Genomic DNA, 21,845 nt, shown 5'->3' on the forward strand with positions numbered 1-21,845 from the left:
TGAAGCCAATTAAATGTCCTTTTTTGAAACTCATGGTCGTTTCAGAAGCAGCAAAAACAAACCAGGCTCTCGCTCTCATGCAAGGAAAACCTTGTGACCTGTAGCAACCATGTTCCATCATCAGGAGTCTTTCTAAATGTCGTCAGCACTTACTGCACAGACAGAGGCGCCTACATTTACTGTGTGGTTCAATGGCATTGGAAAAATCTTTACCTGCTTGTACTACACTCACAGCCAAGTGCATCACAACAGTAAAACTGCTTTCAGACATTCACATTCACAGCACTTTTTCTAGAGGGGCTGTACGTGAGAGGACAAATGTCCAAGGCAGTTGCTCCAGACGTTTCCCAGAACTTTTCACGGGCAAGAAGGTGCCACAAACAAATAAGACGAAGATGTCAAATTGACGATGAGACTCAAGAGCTTTTGGCGATAAGGACAGAGACCGGCGTCTAGGCTCAGGACTGTTTTCCTGTTGTTGTGAACGCGTCTGACCCTGACTATCTCCTGCTGTGTTCTTCATGTGTGAAACACAAACTCTGGAAAACTTACAGACCCAATATTCTGGATATTTTTATAAAACTGTGCTGAACTAACCAATGATACCTTTAACAACACACTCTCCTTGCACACTATATCCCATGAGAGTAGAAGTCAAACTCATACCAGCTTCAAAGTGAAACTGAAGAATACAAATAAAAAAAGTAAAGAAATATGGTTGTTAAATCTCAGAACTCCCACGGGATCACATTTGTCAGAGAGAAGTCAGCTCCCTCGTAGAACAAGAATGTGAGAATTGAGCTAAACTAAAAAAAAAACATAACCAGAGAAGACAGGTGAGGTAAAAATAGTGACTGAGAAATAGAAAGTAAAAATACTGACAGGAAAATGTGCTTATCTGTAAAAAAAAACTGGCACAAATACCGAGAGGGGGAGGGGATAACCGTGGGAGAGGGTGCAGAAGAAGCCTGGAACGCTGTGGTCCAGGCCAGAAAGAGACATGTCTTAGCAGGTTAACCAGCAGATCTGTGTGCAAAGCCGAGGCTCTGCACAACAACAATGGGAAGAGCAGGCCTGCTCCAGCACATACCACACTCTGGGCTGGGCGAGCACAAACCGAGAGGCTGTTTGAAAAGTAAAGAATGAGCGCCTGGTTCGGTGTCCAGAGATAGTGGAGCAGTAAAAGACCTACAACCTCGCGGCCTCTCCCTTTCCCCCCCCCATCGCCCTCTCGGCCCAGATTGAATATTGGCTTAAGAGAAAAACACACGAGGAAAAACCTGATCAAAGCGATGAGCAACGCCAGAGTGGATTTCAGCACACCATGTTTTGTGCTCATGAGGAAGGGGAGTGAGTCACAGTCAAACACAAGCTGTTCTCCCACTGGTCTGATGTTCAGAGTTTGCTGAAAGGGAAGGGAGGGGAAGTTTGAAAACCTGTCGAAAACAATGATGGAGACACGAGGGGCCTTCTCGTGAAATCTCGTGGACAAAGTGGGTGAGAAGAAGATGCTTACATTAAATATAAAATTTACAGATATGTCCAGGAAAACTTGTGCTTTAAATCAGATTATCCCCTGAATATCCACCGAAGACCAACCGGACGCAAGGTTTACTAAAGTTAAATAAAGTGGACACATAAGAGGGATAAACTATTAAAAAATCTTCCGGGTGCACAACTGTAAGCTGATCAAAGTGTTTAACGTGCTAAAAGGTCGGGGAAATGCTCGTGATGTAGTGGGAGAACTGGGCCAGGGCAGAGCGCTCATGGGGCTGATTGCTAATCCCAACATCCAGCGCCTTAAGGCTGCGCTGGAGGAGCCTTAGGACACGGGGTGGGGGGGGTGCGTTAAATCCCCTGCCTGACTACGAAGTGTCTTCCTGGCTGTGAATATCTCCCTTTCACCATCTGTTACCGCCGGCACTCGCCCGATAAGAGCTGCAGGGTGGGGGGTGGGTTGAGGAGAACCCTGGCGGGGGGGGGGGAAGAATCGGGTTTTAGCCCTGTTTGCCCGGGCAAATTAAAAAAATTCTAATTATCCTCCTATTAGGAGCCGGGAGGGCTCTCAAGCAGATCTGATAGTGATGACTTCTGCAGCCAGCTGTTTGGTCACCCTGTAGAACAATAGGCTATAAAACAGGGTGTGTTTCCCACTGTGCGCGCGCATGTTCAAGTGTGTCGGGAAGCAGGGGAATTTGTGTGCGTGAATATGTGCTACACAAGGAGGGGTGGGGGGGGGGGGGGGGGTTGTGTGTTGGATTAAGCTAAAGACAGAGGGGATGATGATGCTCTCTTTGGCCTGGTAAATATGTTTTTCTTGTTCCTTTGTTGGTCGCCCTCCCCGAGTCCTCTGCTGTCGCTGTTGTTGTTTTTGATGATGTCGCTGTCATTTTTGGGGCCAGGGGTGTTTTTGTATTTTGCCACGTTCCAAACTCTCTGCCACTAATCCCTGGGATTTTTAGCCAAGCTGTTGTTATTAGAGTGCAATGCAGTGCAGCCGAGCCCATAGGGTGGGACGGTGATGCAAAGACAGTTCCACAGTCATTTCTGCCACTGGTTGATAGTGGGAAGATAAAGAGAGAAGTTTAGCTTTATTAACCTGCTGACAGGAAAACGTGAATGTGGTGGCAGCACTAGTAGAATCAAACCAGGTTCATTATAGTGTACGTACAAAATAGGAGGGTATACAAGCCCGGATGGAGAAGAGGAAGTAGAAGAAATTTGCGTGTTCACCCATGTGTCATGTTTCCATAACATCACAGTCAGAGGCCGAAAACAAATAAAATATCATCATTTGATTTACATCCTGTTGAAAAACGATTACTTTATGTGGTATAACATATGATAGTTTTAAAAACACAGCCTTGAAGCATTTGGCTCAGCCCTAAACCCTAGTTTTAAAAGATAACTTAAGAAGATTACATCGAGGCAAACTCTTTCCATTCTTTGAGGTGAGGTGAAGTCCTATAGTTCAAAGTAACTATATCCGTGTATACCGTGTAATAAAAGAGCTAAAATAGGAAGATTCTATAGGTTGGGTAAACTTCGATACGTCGTGAAATATTATGTGGTCATGTCAAAACTTCTCTGGCGAGTGCGTGTGGGTGTGGGTTTAAATTAAGTTCCCTGTATTCGCTTTCGTTCTTTCACACTTACATCACAGATACGCTTTCAGTGTGAGACACTTCAAACCGTTTGAAGTGACACAACTCAATGCGCTGACACGGGTGGGCGACACCGGGCCGTAACATAGGACTCTTAATGTCTGGGTGAGCGATACTAGCAGTGTCGTGTTCTGCTGCGAGCGGCTTAGAGGTCGTCATTCAGTCACACATAAATATCTGCTTTCATATTCTGGCAAACGGTAACAGCTGAGCACCGAGCGAAAAGCAAGAAAGACAACCGAGGCATTCTGTGTTGAGAGGATGTGGGAAATAAAAAGAAGGTGGACTTGTACTACTGTAGGTTGGACAGAATCCCAACTTTTCCCTGAAAAAGGGGGCTGTTGTTTCATCTGCAGGACCTCGGAGAGAAGGTGAAGGGACCGAGCGGAGGAGGAGGAGGAGGAGGAGGAAAAAGACGAGGAGGATGAAGAACAGGGAGGCAGTGTGATGGAGGGTGAAGGCACGTTTATATAAAAGCCTGACTACAAACAGATGCAGGCAGACAGTTATTCACTCTGCAAGTGGAGGTTGCGAGTGTCCCAAAGGGGCTCTTTTGTAAACAGCAGGGCTTTTGTTAGTCACTGACAGCCTACACCTCTGCTGTGTGAATGGCTGAGGCCACAGTGGATGAATCGCAGTGTCAGACAGAACAGTGGGCGCTCATGTCATCTCCACACACTCCTACAAAAGGCCAAGCGATGTCCGTATTGTCCGCGGACGCCAAAGCCAACAGCGTCACATCTACTGTAAACAGGAAATTGGCCACAAAACACAGAGTCCGATAGCTGCAGGCCTCGGAACTGAGCGTTTAGCCGACCACTTGTTTCTTTTCCTGCAGCTGAAACACATGAACAAACACAGAATGCATACACCCAGCGGCGAAGAAGGTCCCAAAAAAGACAAAAACATCCTCCCTGCTCCCCCTCCGCCCGTTCGTTCCCTGCTGTTGCGTTTCATTTAGCATGCCACGTGTGCTGCCATTACACCCCATTGTCCCTGCTCACCGAGGGACGGTTCACAATGACAGATTTAAGCAGCGTGCCTCCGAAAAGCACAACAGACAACTTTGCATTTGAAGGGTTAAATATGCATAAGAGGCCAAAGTGGATGAGGGCAGTGGGGGGAGGGTGGGGAGTAGTCACCATTGTGTGACCCTCTCCTCAACCCCCTAAAGATACAGGCGTACATACACATGCACTTTCTGCCTTTATTTAACAGATGGGAGGATGTTAGCAGAGGCAAACAGTGAGCTCCCCCCCCCCCCCCCTTTTCTCTATCACCCTTAGTCCAGAGGACAGCTGGGAGGCAGACATTCCTTCTACTCAGCTTTCAGAGGAAAACAAAAGAGTGTGTGGGACCCCTCCTACACACACGTGCATGTGTTCAGACACACACACACACACACACACACATTACCCCCCCCCCCCCAAAAAAAAAAAACTGTCAATGCAACTGTGGGCTGATCATATTACAACAGTCCCAGCCCGCCTGCCTGCAGAGATGTGTAGGGCCAAACCTCGGAAATCTGTTGAAGGTGAAAGTTGGGGAGATAATCCCGACCCCTGGTGAAGACACTGTTAAGTCTGGCTGTAATAGAATTTTAAAATCTGCACTGAGACAAAAAAAAGCTTGGGCTGCAGCTGGCTGTTCTTTTCGAGCCAACTTATCTATCTCAACCTATCCGGCACGCCTGGGTTGTTTGTTGAGCAGGTTCATTTCAATAGCACAGCACGTACTGTACTAAAGACACCACTGTGGCTGGGGGGGGGGGGGGAGGAGCAGTCACATTGTCGAGAGCGGGAAGACTCTTATTTTGGTTATGCTAACACGGAGGGATGCAGGATTATGCTAAACCCCACAAGACAGAGAAGACAAGAGACTGCCCTACATTGTAAATAGCACCTCCAGTGATCCAACAACACAGCCATTGTTGCAGCTCAGTGTTTGTCCATCATCATTCTAATGAAGCACAACTGGACTTTGATGGAGCAACTGCTCGAGCAAGTCGCTCCACGGGTGAACAAATGGTGCCGAGCATCAGAGGCCGGTTTAACACTCGCAGCCTGTTCTGCTGAGAGAAGAGGAATGCCATTTGTTGTTCGTGCCGCTCTTCCCATTAATTACCTTGACTGTGTCGGCCTGTGCTCAGCCCCTACATGCCCCGCTGCCGCTCTATTTTTTAACTCTCTCACTCAAACAGATTGGCCATGGACCATTAGGAGGACCAGGAGAAATCCAGCTGCATCAAGGGACTGTCAAAAACATCCATAATGTTTTTACAATACTCAGGTGCCAGACAGAGACCAGTCAAAATATTCCCAAGAAAACATATCAAGCCTGGGAAACTATCTACTTTCCTTTTAATCATAGAATAATAATAATAAGATTCTGAAAGGTTAATTGAAATCAAAAATACAACTTCTCGGAAATGTTGTTGTCAGAACAAGGTGTTCCCAACAAACTACTGTTTATCATAGGGGTGGATACAAAGTACAGTTTATATTGCTGGTTGAAACTCCAACACAGCAAACTGTTTCTGGACATAAAGATATGAAACTATGTTGTCATCCAATCCCAGGACAGGACGCCCGCCAGCATGAACAGCAAGGTAACTTCACACGTACTTTTGAGTAACTTGTAACTGTGCGAGAGTGAAAGGAGGTGTAAGCATAACTGACTCATACGGGCTAAAATAATTGTTGTAGCTTGTTAAGCTTCAACTCAAAAACATCACAAGGTCGCAGAACGTTCCAGGTTATTCTCAAATGTGTCAACTAGGTTATTAATAAAGTTGTGACTCAAGGCCAACTGACTTGTGAAGTAAACATGACTTCGGTCCACACACTGAAACTCAAGCTGTTAGCGATAACATGGTAAAAACCAGCTGTTATTAATTAAACTATGAACTCGATTTTGCTCTAGTATCAATATCTGTTGGTGTCATTTATTGATAAAACACACTTAATATCTGCTGAGAGTTGCTCATATGTCTCCATTTCTTTGTTGGTTGAGTTTTCTGGAGCATTTGAACTCTGCTAGGTTGTTTTCTGAACTGAATACAAATACAAGGATGCATTTATTAATCCAGTGTCCTGTACAGACAGATATGTAAATGATTACAGAGACAGGCAGACTTTTCATAAATCCTGGCACAATTATCCAAATGGACGCCAGCGAAGCCAGAACAAAGACCGTCACCATTTGTTTCAGATGATGTAATACGGAGAGAGGGCATTAGAGTGGAGATAAGCCAACTGGCCACTATACATCTCCATTTAATGGGCTGGATAGTTTCCGGGATGGGACGATAGACAACAAAGAGAAAAACAATAAATAATAAGATGTAAACAGGATACAGTAGGTGTTCATTAGGAAAAGCTTACAGGGAAATTGGAACCATGTGACATGTGCAACATAATGGCGGTTAAAAATGACTGTTTTGGTGGGGACCCAGGTCAAGGCCTATGAATCAGACAATAATGAAGTATCTTTAAGCGAGGCATCTAATCCCTTCCCTCCAGGGGTGTTGTTCTGAATCCAACTATATGCCCTGACTTCTCTCTGGAGGATGATCAGGAATGAATCATGAATTGTGGTGTGTCATAGCCTCTCGTCTCCTGATTCACAATCTCTACTAAGCAGCCATTGAGCTTGAAATGGCCTAAAAAACAAGGAGGCAGTTTTGGAGCAATTTCTGTAGAATTGCAGTCGGTTAAAGAGAAACAGCTGCACGACGCCTCCACCCTTGACACAAGTGTGTCAGGATCACCCTGCCCTTCCCCATATCTCAATGTTAGCATGTCTCTCATCACAAGCAATTTTTGCTGTGTTTAAGCCTTAATGCACTTTGTGAAACTTGTTTAACTAGCACATATTATCAGGAGTTTGTGATGAAGCTAAAGTTGCACTAAGAGTAAAAGCTGAATCTACAGATTAAGGGCTTCTATGCGATACAGTGTAATATTCCCCCAATTTCTACGGTCTCCACACAGCCTGGACATGTCGAGTCATGAAAATATGCATCTACACTCCAGTGGAGCAGCTGATAACCATGCTGTCTGATAGACAAAATTAACAAAACTGCTGTTGTGCTCAATTTATCACTGTCACGCAGGCAGCTAAATAAAAAGCACGTAAATGTTTTTCAAAAGTCTTGAGATATGGAGCTTTCATTCATGTGCTACGACTCCACTGTTCTGTTGCTCACAGTCTGGCACGCCGTGGATGTCTCAACAGTTGGCCAACTCAGCATGTGTGTAGGCTGCTCTCTGTGCCTCGTGTGTGAGCTGCTGAACATGTTTGAACATGAATCTGCTGTTGACTAACGATGTGACGAAGACATCGGCCCACACTGTTTCAGTGGGCCTGAAAAACACATCAAAGGAGTGAGAAAGGAGGGGGGGGGGTGAAAGACGAGACTGGGAAAGAATAGATTTGTTTTTTTTAAAAGACAAATAAAGAAAGTAATTGAGCGAAGCAGCTCGACAATGCAGATTAAAAAAAAAGAATGGCACAACGCAGGTGATAAAAGAGAAAGGAAGCAAAGATTCATATCTATGAATAAAAGACTGAAAGAAAGGACAGAAGCAAAAAGCAACAGAAGACAGGAGAGACTGGGGGATATATTTAGCAGCTCATTAGTCAGAGATGTCCTCTACTCAGCAGGCTGGTCCCTCCGATGAGGCCCTTTGGAAATCATTATGACTGCCTGCTGCTTCAGACAACCACACACATTTCACCGGGACATAATTTACAGACTGCCTCTCCTCTCCTCAGCCTTAATGTGGCTTCAAAAATAATCCTCAAGTTGTGGAGAGGCCCCCCCGAAAAACAAAGCTTTGAACTACTCAAAGTGACATGGTGTTTTTATTGACTACTTTTAACATTACATTTGTGGCATTAGCATGAACATTTCAGGATGTTTTCACAGATTTCCAAGAGAATACTTCATGGAACTTGATGCAAAAAAGTCAGGCGTATTTAGGGGAGTGATATCTACGAGTCTGTGCAATTTGGTGCATCTTGATTGGATTAAAGGAGCCTGTCGGGCTTTGGCGGAGGTATGTGCTCTTCTGAGTGCATATCTAGTTTTGTGCGTTATCAGATTTGGCCGCCTGTGTGAAATATGCCGTCGGTAGCACCACTCCCTGCTTTGACATTTATTAACCTTGAACACAGCGCCTCTCATCAGTGGACATGTATCAGCGTGTGGCCAGAAAACCACACACACGCTGCACACTGCATGAAGCAGGAGAAAATGTTAAACCTTACATCCCAAAATCTGTAAAAATCAATGAGCAGTAAGGGGATTTAAAACAATGAAAATCACACGATGAGCTTAGTGCTTGCAGGCAGGTGGGAGCGATGTGAAGATAACTGTAATCCCCGGCCATCTGGGATCTTCTCAAAGTAATGGAACTGTCCGGTCAACTGTTAAGAGTCAGCGAAATTGTCTCGAGTCGCCTCTCTGCACTGCGGTATCCGTTTCCTTGGAGCTTTTCTTTCTCAGGTTAGGTGTTTGAAAAAATAAAGAAGTCTCCCTTTAGGGCTTGATTGGTTGGCAGAGCAGTTTTGATGACACAGGGTGAGAGCAGAGAGCGACTGCTCAAGTGATCAACACGCAGGTAATGAAAGAGAGAGGCCGGGCCGATCGAGCAGACCGCCGCTAATGGGCTCCGGTTGCACCTGGATGATTGGAGCCTTAAAAGAAAGACGCCGAGAGAGAGGGTGAGAGCTAGAGAGAGAAGTGGGGGGAGGACAGAGACATCATAGAAATGGGGCTGTGCTGTGCTCAATATACCGAGCCGCACACAAACGCACACACAGAGTGAGTTAGCAGTCCTAATTGCAGACTGGTGATCTAGAGGAGCTGCAGCTCGCCGTGGTTTGGTCTGTGGCTTCCACCCTGCCCCTAAAAGCCCTCTTTGTTCTCACGTTTCACAGACGAGCCAGTAGCCAATGTGTTGCTTTGGTCCTGCCTTCTAAACGCCTTGCTAACAGGCCTTCGGGGGACTATTCTCGTTAATTGCACAGGACCTACTGCAACCCCCGTCCCCACTGGATTTCACTGTTTGTAAACCTGGCCTTTCTAGCAAACTTTCTGCAAGGACTGGAACACAAAGGCGATCAGGCCCACTCGCTCACCGTGACTTTTTTTGTTGGCACACACCATCTTGTTTGGCTACACGAGAGGCTTTTTTTTTTTTACAGAGGGAGAAGGATCCAAACAGTTTGAGGGGAGGCTCAGTGAATGGGAGTGAAAAAATAATGCAGTTATCGAAAGGAGGATCTTAGGAAATAGCCTAAATGCAAGTGGTTTGGTTTTACGAGGTGAGAGGGCAGCTTTACTGTTTCACACTTTCCCAGAGGGAGAAACTGATAAATGACTTGAGACTGACCTGTTTTCATATAATTGGTTTAGTCTGAAATTATGTCACAGCTACTGTACATAAGGCTCTTTGTTTCGTACTGTAGTCCATTCATGTTCCTGACACTTTCTGGAGCGGCTGTGTGTGTGAGAACGAAAATGTCCAAGCCAGTTGTTGTGGACATTTCCCGGATCTTTCCTAATGTGGGATGTTGTGGCACCTTTTTCTATTCCTTGTCTACGGAGAGGCCCCTCAGTCTCAGACTTTGAAATCCCCTTAACTACAAGTTTCGAGGACCACAGCGGTTTGAAGATTGCCAGCAGTAGGGAATGGCTCATTCAGATATTTTCCTCTGTGGTAAGAGCAGTGACGCTATGCTAGCCACTAGAGTCTCCTATATCATTAAAGAGAGAAAGGAGGGAGTCTTTTTCCCGAAGCAACTCAACATTAAAAGGAAACATCCTTGAACTGGGTTACACACACTGATTCAAGAACAGCCAAATACAATGGTCTCTGTCTGCAATAGACCTCTTTTCCTACCGAGAGGAATGTGTTCAACTCGAGCCAAGAATAGACAATCGATTGTCAAAAACAAACAAACATCTCAGAGGAAATTAGAAAGGCAGCTCTCTGTGCTCCCGTACTTACTCTCCTCCCCTTTCCCTCCGCTCTCATTCTTTACCCTATGACTCCACTTCTTCTTCCAGGCCCAGGGAAAGCTATTTCCCGTTCTCACACATGTTCATACATAAACGTCACTCCCTCACAGAGCACACAGCGGGCTTGTTGGTGGGAGACTTCTGGTCCTCGCCGACGCCTTTCATGTACAGCTTTAACTCAACGACAGAGGACAATGGGTTTCCAGTGGGCATCACATATCTATTTAACTGGACCTACAAGGAGGGCCAGTGTTTTTTCTCTCCCTGACGTACAACACTGTTAGAGCTGAGAACATTTTCTATGATCACTTGAACAGTCCCCATCTTTACTCTTTTCAGTTCTGACTCACTGTCTGGGCCAACTTCCTCTGAAACAAACCACAAAGACTCACTGTGAAGAGCTGACATCACATAAGGAACTGTGCTCTATGCATCCAACATCAGTGGAATGTCAGATAGACTCAGAAGAGAAACAAGTGAATATTTGCACCGTGCCCTGAAATCCTCCAGACTGATGCCGTTTATCCTCAGCGTACACAAACACTGAGGTGCTGCTTTAGAGCTGTGTGTGTTTATAAACACCCGGCTTGAATGCAGAGGATGCTTTGTTTAGCTTGTTGCTTCTTTCAGAGAAAAAGAAAAAGGGTCCTGAATCATGAACGAGTTTGTAATCACACACAGTACTCGCAAACACAAAGTTGAGGGAGCCATTGGCATTAGCTCAGCAGAAACCCCGGCCGCTAATCTTGTTTACAATGAACAGCTGAACGCCAGATAGAAAAGACACGACTTGGACAGTGATTGGTTCTAAAAATACCTCGGCTCTGGAAGGTTTTATAGCTACGTCCTATCAGAGCGTATTACAGGTGAAATAAATTGTTGTCCTGACCTTTCTACAAAGAGCACAACACAACTGGAACAGAGGTTCAAAGCTAAGAGGAAGCTAAATGAAGGAGCAAAGGTCTCAACCTTTACAGTTCCTCATTAGGAAGGCGACACAAACCTCCACAGAGCAGAAGTAGAGGTTTGATGCTGCTCTGTGCTGTTCTCTGGTCTCTGGAGCGGAAGCTCTAGTATGCAAATGCTGCACACTGTATTTTTTTAGTATCCATTTCTATTCGTGCCACTCACTGCCATTTGTGTGAGTCTGGAATAAGCCTGTCAGCAGTGATGAAATTTCATATTCATGAAAAGTTCCATAGCAATCTCCATCCTGGAACACGTCAAGGGATTACCAATGTGAATTATGTATGTTGAGCTGGAGAGAGGCCGGTGAAGAGGAGAAGTAATAACATGCCGGATTTTAAAATGAGTGCATCTCCTTAGTGGTGATTTGTCTAAAATCAAGAGCTGATTTCATACTTTCATACAGTAAACACTCACATATCATATATATTTCCCTAAAGTTTACCCTGAAACCTTAAAATTAACCACTCGTGTTGTTAAATGTACTGTCGCTTATTATCTATTAATAAAATAGAGAAAAATATTGAGTTAACATATTTTAAAGAGCTCCAACTCATGAACTGGGACTAAGCACAAGTTTATTACAAGGTGCACTACAAGGAAGTAATGTCAAACACACAGTACAAAGATAACCTTTGTTCCCTCAGGTGTAGAATGTTCCATTACCTTCCAGTAAACTAGGTCACTCATGATGTATAATAATGACAGCGCCAAAATGAAAACAAAAGAATCTATGAGAACGTTTTTTAAAATAGCTTGATTGAAGCGGATAAGATGGCAGGTCTCAAAACTTCTTTAGTTCATAACTCACAAGGTCTATCTCAAAAAAGACAGCTGCAATTTATCTTCACGGTGCAGTCTTGATAACTATCTTTCCATTTACATCAACCGACTAGTGTTACAGGTGCAGTTGCATTATGGGTACTGAAAAAATGTCTTCGGTGTACATTTGTCCCGGTGTAATGCACCAACTGTCAGAAACGTTGTCGATCCAGGGTTTGCCTTTTGGTATAGGGACACAGAGGATATCTAGGGACAGCCTATTTATTATTCTATGTACCACATCCACACAGAGCGTGGGGCACACACAATTACACACACACATGTAAAAGATGGGGTTTCACTCATACACACACACATTCACAGCAATGAGAGCACGTGGGCATTCGAGGACATGTTCCTCGGTATTGGTAGGCAGTGAATGCGAGTGTGTTGGATTTAAAACGTGAGCATGATACCAGCCCCTCTGGGCTCAACATGAATCATGTGTGTTACATAAGAGCAAAAGAAAGAGAGAGAGGATACACTTGGGATCAGCGGTGCCCTTCTCTTGCCCATACGCCCAATCTCCCTCTCACACACACACACACATTCATTATTCATTTAGGCTTTAAAAGAAGGAAAATCTATTAAATGATTACAGGAGCCGAATCTATCATGAAGTGCTGCCTTCCACCATGTTTTCATTGATGCAAAAACAAACCCACGTTGTATTCTGCACCTGCTCGGGTTGACTCTGGACAGGTTTTTTTTTTAAACTGCTGCGATCGAATTAAAATTTGAAACGGTAATCACAAAAATTTGACAGTGGATTTGAATTTGCCCTCAGGCCAATGACCGTTTCATCCCCACACACACACACACACACATTTACTCATTCATACATACACACAATCTGCCTTCTCTCTGTGGCAAGGACATCTGGCACATTTCACAAGCTGCCGATGTGTGGGGAGAGTGTGAGTGTGAGTGTGTGTGTGTGTGTGTGTGTGTCGGTGTATCTGGGTAGCGCATGTGTGGAGGTAGAGTGTGTTTGCGTGGGGGGAGGGGACTGGAATATTGGATGGCTAAAGTGAAAGGAAAGCTGGCACAAGTGAAGGGGTTCAGCGAGTACAAGCCACTGGCATTGTGTTCCTTACCAGGAAACAAGACACAGGCTTTATCTGTGCTGCAGGTATCGATTAATACATGTAATCAGCTGGTTAATGAAACTTTTATCTGTGAAACCCGTTCAATACTAAGATAATAATCTAACATTTCAGGCTGGAATAAAACCCTGATCTGTTGTGGCAGCCATTGTGGGGTAATAACCAAAGCTGGCTAGCGGCGCTAAAAGCTCTCAGAGGACGCTAAATGTCACGGCTGATTAAAACCTTATGACAGCAATGTGACCACAGACAACATGGTCTCCCTTCCACTCAATAGCGGAGGAAAACTGTTGTGACTCATTAGGACAGTGAATGGAATCACAGGGTGGGTGGGAACACCCGAAAAACACTCGGCTGCCCAACGGAGGAAGAGCAGCCGGATCGACCCGAGGGTAGAGGATACCAATTCAATCTAGCGGACCTGCGAGGTGAGTTAAAATAAAAAAACCTCAATCAATTTACAAGAGATGGCAAAGATGGTCGTTTAGTCGATTTGTATCACGTGGGAGCAGAGAAAGAGCGATTGTGTCCTACCTGATGCGTGACCATGAGGGAGCAGGGTGAAGAGGAGGAGAAGAGCGGAGGCAGCCAGCCTGTGGGCTCGTGAGGAGGTGGAGGAAGAAGAGGAGGATGGGGCTCTCGTCTGAAACGCTACCATTCCATCGCACATCTTTTCCTCCGGCGACCAGCGAGAGTCCTCTACGGCTTAACCTGTCAGGGCCACATAGAGAGTAGGGGATAGAGAGGGAGGGGGGGGAGGAGGGACACAGATTACTATCAACATTCAGTGAGGATTACGTAACCGAACGCAACACAGAGAAACAGGAGGGGATAGAGAGCGAGCGGCGGCGTAAAGACAGGAAGAGAAACTGAACACAGGCCGTCTCTGCGTGTCATACACTTGTTTTTGTAGTTGATAACAATAACTGAATGGATGTAATGTAATGTAATGACTGTGTGTACTTCCTGTTCCCGTGCGTTGGTTCCTCGAAAACTGCATCCTACTATTTACACAATCTTCAAACAAGACGTAAAACAATTCCCAGCTCTCCTTTCTAAAGAACACCGGTGGTGGGAACTGCAGCACGAGCGTTTCTCTTGATTTCCCCCTTTAATCTTCAATCATCGCTCTGCCTCGGAACCTAACTAAATAAACCAGCCGTTAGATTTATAGATGATGTAACAGGGAAACCTTATCCCTGCAGCAGATGAGGAGCAACGTTAGAAGGAGGAGGGCTTAAGGACGTGCGAGGGAGAGTCAGCACAAAAAAAACAAAACAGTGATTACAGCTGCGACTTTAATGAAAACCCTGTTGGTGAGGAAGGGAACTAATCCCTTCTGTTTGGCCAGTGTCGCTCAGCAGCCAAACATTATTAGAAGAGAATCTATTATTTGTGCAAAATGTATAAAGGCATACAAACAAACCCTTCCTGAGCAGGGATTCCCCAAATGTAGTTATTGAAGAGTGATGCTGAGGAGGACACGGTATTTTTTTTTACAGCTGAATGAAAAACAGATGCTGTTCCATGGTCGGCTCAGCTGTGGTGCTACTCTGCCATATGCTGCATGTCGGTAATAAAGTTTGATGGACAAATTATGTAATGATAACTCGATCAGGTGCCCCTTTCGGAAAAATCCCTGTATTTAGTTTTCAGCACTCACATGGCCAAACATAAATGTTGATAAATGTAGAGTATCATTTAAAGCCAATATCACTCAGTAACAGGCGTCTTATAAACTGCAGTGATGGCAAAACACTTTAAACACCAACAGTGGAAGGAATGAACACAAACAACAAACACCCCCACATCCTTGCTGCACGACCATGACACAGGCTTCACTAACTTCCTCAGCACATTTGTCCGTTGATTGGGGGATACAACCAGACGTGCACTATCATTACCTAAATGAGATGCAGGTGCAGGCAGCGATGGTGATGTTGCTTCAGAGACTTTGTGTGTGGGGGGGGGGGGGAAGCAGCAGTAGCAGCATTCTGCGGGGAACTCGCCCGACTGCCAGACTGTCAGCAGCCGAGGGCCCATTACAGCCACACAAGTCCGCGGAGCTAATGGCTACAGTAATGGCACGGCTGCACTTAAGACAGCCGCAAATTTGATTGCAGATCCGCCGTGTGGCCACTGGCACTGATGTGTCGGGGGAAGTTACGGTAAACAAAACACACACGGCTGGCAAATAGCCCGATGTGCCTCTAGGGGGAGTCCAGTGGATTGCAGACCTTAGTAAGTGGTTCAGGTATTGGACAAAACAACAGGACAGAACAGACGGTGCCTTCACTAAACAGAGGTCAATGGCCTTATGTTTCATTGTCAAAGACTCAGACTGTGTTTTTAAATAGAAGACATATCTCCACTTCCTTCGACTATCCAGACTTTATGACAAAATGTCCTGGATACGGATTTAGAACCAGAATAATCGTGGCATAGAGCCTGGGTACTGAGTTCTCTACAATACAAGTACTGGACCAATTGCTAGCCAGTCTCAGCTCAGTCAATCATTAAGTTTCACCCCATTTGTAAAGCTAATTCCTAATTTAAACCAATCTGATGAGAACTATCACAACTGAGAGAATGAATGTTTGAGAGAAATGTGTTGATAATCATTGCATATGTCTCCTCTCTGTACAGGGAACCAGTTTACATTGAGTGTCACCACTGAGTGTCCTGCACCAGGCTAGATTTAAAATAACCGAAGATCACGACAATCTAATTTGGCAGAACATTTCCAGGACACAAACAGCAGGGGGTCCCACACCGCCTGCCACCTTCCTGATGTCACAAGGAGCCGATGGGATGGAGAACGGTACTTGCATGTGGTGCAGACCGGTGGGAGAGAGTGACGCAAGCCTGTTTTGGCTGGACAGTTGGGTTACTGCATTGTGCCAAAGGGCAGCCAGACAGAAACACATGCAGGGGGACCTGTGCCAGCCATTTTATCCATAGACGCTTTCTCATTTGTTCATGTTGGGATCAGGGCGATGCTGCTAAGGCCTGGGTTACCGAGAGGCTTTACATTAACTCGTCTTAGGGACAAAACAAGGACGAACAAAAGTCAAAGGCAGGACCAGAAGGAACACGTGTTTTTTCAAAGGCACTTGTTGGGATGTAAATAACCACTTGGGATGGCACTTATAATGCAGCGCTGACCTCCTCAGAGAGCTGAGGGCGGAGTATTAAATGGCCGGTATGTTTGCGAAGTGAAAACTTAAGCAGAATTAGCTTAATTGCTTTTGCGCAATATCGTCTGAGAAAAGAAAAAGTCATTAACTCCGTGCTTAGGTCCCACCAAAACACTGTGTTCCAATTAGTTAGAACAAGACAGTCCAGACTCCGAGGCTTGAAGGATTTTTTTTGTTTTTTTGCAGATCTTAAGATGTGCTGACTTAATTTTCATGCATTTTTTATTGATTAATAGCACAGCCGGCAGTTTGACAGCCACGGCACAGACACGCTTCCAAGTCTTAAAGTCAAATGTGTGAGTTTCTGTCAGAAGATGTTGTAAGATGTGGAGCTTGACACGTTACATTAGAGACGGTGCTGCTATTTTAAACTTCAAGAGACTTAGCCTCTGTTTCCTGGAACTAAGTTTTGCATCCAACCACACGTACAAACACTTCCTGCCTGCAGCTGCATGAAGCCAACATTAGCTTCCCCAAATCACAGTTATGTGCAGGTAACAGTGTGTTCAATCAAAGTGTGCATGTTTAAAAAGCCATCAGTGTCATTGCAAAGTCATTTGAGATTGATGAATACTTTAATTATATCTCGTAGCGTTGCAATGGGGAATCAAACAGAATAAGAGCTTGTCAGACTGAAGGCCCTGAGAACTATTAGGAAAAACGAATCTAAAGCATAGGCTACCTGGCTGGTCTGACTAGAGCGATTTAATAAAATCATGTAGAGACTTAAAATACATAAACGCACACAGATCCAAGAGCGACAAAGACTAAAAGACTCAATACAAAACATGTGACATTCCTTCCTCATATTAAATACAGCCCTGTGTGTGTCAGACTTTCCTAGGTGTAAAAAAATTACAGCAATGTTTCAACACAACTTCCCAATACTAATTACACAAAGACTTCCTGTCAGCGCTGAGGAGCATCATAAAGATGAATCGGTCACCATAAGCACTTTGAATGTCATCAGTTGCAGCACAAAAAGCAATGTTATATAATCGGTTGTGTTTTTGCAGCACAAATACTTAGTATGTTTTGTCTACTTAGGGGGAAAAAACTCTGCAACTCTGCACTTCAGACAGCACAGAGACGAGCAGCCAGCCAGCAGGCTGTTACTGCAGTTTGTCAGCTGCCCGCGGCTCCTGGAATGCAAAGGGAGCCAAGGAGAGCAGCAGCGGAGGCATCTGTCCGGGAACACAGAGCGCTCAGTGTGCCAAAGAAACAGCCGAGAGGAGATTTCCACCCGATAGGCCCCAATGCTACTCCTGCTGGTGGAGCCCGTCTGGGCCTGCGGAGGGAGCCCAGAGATGGGGCTCTTGCATGGCAGCACAGAGAGGACCCTTTGTTGTCAAGCATTTTGTAGTGTTAAGCCCCACGGGGCCCGAGCATCCCTCTGCACCGCCTCAAGCCAGGGGGCAGAAACAGACAAGAAAATGGAGAAGAGAAAAAAGAGAAGATACGAGGAGAGAGAGACGAACCAAAAGGGGAAACACTAAAAATGAGAGAAATAGCTTATGTTGACAATGTTGAAATGTCGGGAAATTTGAAAATAGGACTGAGGCCAAACAAGGTTCTTATCTTTGCCCACAAGATGTTTTCTCGGAGCTGTGTTGTCAAACAGAAAAAGCCTGTGAATGCTGAACCGGGGATCATAAAACTTTCAATGAAACTACACAATGTACTTTAAACCGAGGACCAGGAAAGCTGCGGGTGACCGTGTGGAAAGCAGGGCATGACCAGTACAACATGTAAAAACAGAAGAAGGCGATTAGAGCCATGGAAATCAAATGTCTGACAATGGTTACAAAATAAAGGCACCTACGTAATCGGTACTTTTGACCTCTAATATAGAGTATCATCGGCTCAAAGGTGTGAGATGATAGAGTTACAACACCAGGAAATAATAGAAGCAGCCAGGTACGTCACAACCGCACCACTTAAAACAACGGCAGCTAAAGTGGAGCCATGACTCAGTGTAAACACAACAATGTTTGTTCAGTGTGTTAGAACGAGAATCTAGTGTAACTATAGAATAAGAAACTACACAACGGGAAGTACAACTAGAGGTCAAACGACAAATGATCTAATAACTGTTCTCATTTTCATCTGCTGTCCCGATCCAGTCCTTAAAGGTAATAATAATATACTGTTATATATTAATAAATGTCTATGTATTTTACATGTCTGGTACCCAAACCAGTACAACACACGCAGACCAGAGTAAATGTACAGCAAACCTTTTATGGGAATACTACAGCCAGTAAACACTAAAAGAAAACCATTTTAAAATCAAAATACTACAATGCTACAAAGAGATACTATACAAATACACATGTAAACTAAAATACACATGAACAACTTGATCACGACATCACGCTCAACGCTATAAATCCTCTGATGTTGGCCCGACACACTGATCAATAAGTCAAGGCAATAACTTGCAGCGTAATCGATAACGACCACATAAAACTGATAGTTACCCACGACATATATGATGCAAAATGCGGAAAGATGGCAGATTTATTGTGTTCTCCACTCGACACATGATGAAATTATTGGTCACATCCCAATAGGACACTAAGCTCAGCAGACTGGTTTCACAGTTTCCCATCAGACCTGGATACTTCCCTGATATCTTGTGTTTTCGCAAAACTGGATTTTTTTTTTTTCTTTCTCATGAGCAAACATCAGCTCACGTTTACACTCCCCCCCCTTTCACTTATTGCAACTGTCACGTGTCTCACCATATCCAACTAACGACTCAAACTTTCCCTTGGAACCGAAAAGCCAAGGAGTGGAGGGCGGGTGTGTGTGTCTGTGTGTAGGGGGGGGGGGGATCTGATCACTGCCAACAAGCGACCCTTTAAATAAAAAACTCAACAACTACACACACATCCCTGCGACTGAACCACAAACGTGGACTATACTGGTGTCTTCACAGCAGCGGTGAGACAGAGTCACACGCGTCGACACGTGCAACTGTACTGCGAGCTATTTAAACAAAGAGTGTGGTGGTGGTGGGGGGTGCCAACACACACACACACACACACACACAGAGAGAGAGAGAGAGAGAGACAAAAACAAAGCGACCCCATTATAACAAAGTGGCCCGGCAACACAAACACACACACACACTTACTGGAGGCTGATGTTTATAAACCATTAATAACGTGGATTTTATGCGTCCTTTTTATTTTTTATTTTGAATAGCTAACCTCTTAGCTCCGATTATTGTCCACATGACCCGAATGTACCATTACAGCTGTTCACGAACACACGCCACCGACTCACTGCCGGTTTCCTCTTATTCTGCGTTAACCCCCCCCATACAGTGTAATTGTTATCACTTTTGTCAAGCTAGGCCATGTTCTTTTGTGTAGCAGCTGAACGTAACAAGGGTAGTTACCGTATTCCAGCCCCGTGTCACGGTTAGCGTCGACAACACACTTCGCTACACAACAGAACATTTTTTTTGACAACTCGCAAATTGTCCCTCGCGAGTTGTCAAACGTTGCCAGCTAGTGCGGGGCGACATTTTAGCGATTGTTCGTAACCGCGTTACGAAGAAAAACACGGAAGAGGAGGCTAGGAGAGAGAGAGGAAGAGAGAGAGGGAGATCGCGGTGGCCTGCGTGTGATTAGCCTTTTAAAAAAAAACACACACACACACACGCACTAAAAACAACAACACAACACTCACCAACGCGAAGGGTGAGCAGCTCCTTCTCCGTCGTTCACATTCGGGACATTAACGCGTGTTTCGGGAGCGGAGACAGCCCGGGGGGGGGAGGAGACGGTCGGTGCGTCAAACACCGGGGGGACGTGAGTGTGTTTCCTGCTCGTCGCTCCGCTCGCCCCTGGTCCTCGCTCGGCTCCTCGCTCGGCTCCTCGCTCGTGCTCGTGCTCGCTCGGCTCTTCGGGATCTGTGCCTCGCGCTGAGCGGAAACACTCGGCTCCTCCAGCAGCTGCCGAGCGCGCGCTCGATCTCTCGCTCTCGCGCCGTCTCCATGGCGACCCCGTTGAAAAAAAAAGGAGGGGGGGGGGGGGGGGGGGCAACGCCGCACGAGGACTGATTTCAAAATAAAAGAGCCGGGATTTGGTTTGGGGGGGGGGGGGGGGGGGGGGGAGACAAAAGAATCCACACAAAAAAAACACACAATAGAAACTGCTCAACGGTATTTTAGAGAGTTTCCCTGAAGTCGTGGTTGGTTAGAGTTATGAAGGCAACTTCATCAAACGGCACATCTTGTTGAGTTTGTTGAAATATAATCATACTAATAATATTAAAGTAAAATTAAAATTAAATGGACATCAGAAAGTTTACACATCTTCCGCCGCAAACAACAAACAGACCTCTTCCCGACTATACCTTGAATAAAACCAAAATAAAACAAACTAACTTTTTTTAAACTAAGAATTAAGTAGCACTTCAATGGCACTTACTTATAGCACTTTTTAGTTTTGCTTTATTTTTGAAGACATTTTACTTTCTTGATTCTTGTTGTTCTGGGTTTGAACCCTCGGGGCTCAATGCACTTATTGTGAGTTGCTTTGGATAAAAGCGTCAGCTATATGAAATGCAATGTAATGTAATGTAATTAATAATCAAACACGATATGTCAGTGAATAAGCATCGAAAGAGGCAGTCTCCTGTTTGTAACCCCCCCCCTACATCCTAAAGAAGTTCAGACACTCCATCATAGTATCAAGTATCTCCATCATTACACTAGACACTAGATACAGGGGAGCAACTGCTCTGGAGAGATCTATGTTCAAGTGTTAGGCCAAAAAGCCTTTCTCAGTATGCATTATGATGTAATTGTTTTTAGTAAACAGTTCAAAGGTCCACTCCAGTGGGAAGGAAGTTCATATCTGAACAGTAACTGAAGAGGTACTTCTCTGCACTAAACACAATAGAAAACTGCTCAACGGTATTTTAGAGACTTTCCCTGATGTCGTGTTTGGTTACAGCTATGAAGGCAACCCCATCCGATGGCACACCTTATTGATTTTGTGAACTCATAATGATAATTATAATAATAATAATAATAAAATACGATGTGTCACAGTGAATAAGCATCAAAAGAGGCAGTCTCCTGTTTGTAAAGCCCTCCCTACATCCTGAAGAAGTTCACGCACTCCATCATAGTATCAAGTATCTCCATCATTAAACTAGACACTAGATACAGGGGAGCAACTGCTCTACAGAGATCTATGTTCAAGTGTTGGGCCAAATAACATTTCTCAGTACGTGTTGTGATGTTATTGTAATTAGCAAACAGTGCAAAGGTCCACTCCAGTCAATTGAATCGTGTCAGGGCAGGTTGTTAAGTAGAAAGGAAGTTCAAACTGAAGAGGTGCTTATCTGCACTAAACACAATAGAAAACGGCTCAACTGCATTTTAGAGAAAAAACTCCATCATTAACTCAAAGAAACCTCCAGCAGAACATGACCTGATGTAGGCGGACACCTGCCTCAACCGGGTGGGGTGAGCAGAGAAAATGGGGAGGAGAAGAAAGAGACCCTTAAAAAATCCAAATCGTTGTGCTTTGCTTATTTGGTT

General features: G+C 44.9%; 1 protein-coding gene across 2 annotated transcripts in view; it reads right to left on the reverse strand.

Moving 5' to 3' along the window:
- Nucleotides 1–20,158, reverse strand: part of susd6 (sushi domain containing 6) — a 29,398-nt gene extending 9,240 nt beyond the window's left edge. The window contains exons 1-2 of one of the 2 annotated variants that reach the window (XM_053444874.1): nt 19,982–20,158; nt 13,620–13,796 (exon numbers count right to left, since the gene is read on the reverse strand). In XM_053444874.1, the coding sequence (XP_053300849.1) occupies nt 13,620–13,755 (136 nt within the window). In that variant the 5' untranslated portion in view covers nt 13,756–13,796; nt 19,982–20,158. Of the gene's footprint in view, nt 1–13,619; nt 13,797–19,688; nt 19,824–19,981 lie in introns of those variants that run through there. The other variant, XM_053444875.1, reaches the window with a different exon arrangement.
- Nucleotides 20,159–21,845: the final 1,687 nt, after the last annotated feature.

The sequence above is a fragment of the Pleuronectes platessa genome, chromosome 17 (assembly GCF_947347685.1).
Source record: "Pleuronectes platessa chromosome 17, fPlePla1.1, whole genome shotgun sequence".
Taxonomy (NCBI): Eukaryota; Metazoa; Chordata; class Actinopteri; order Pleuronectiformes; family Pleuronectidae; genus Pleuronectes; species Pleuronectes platessa.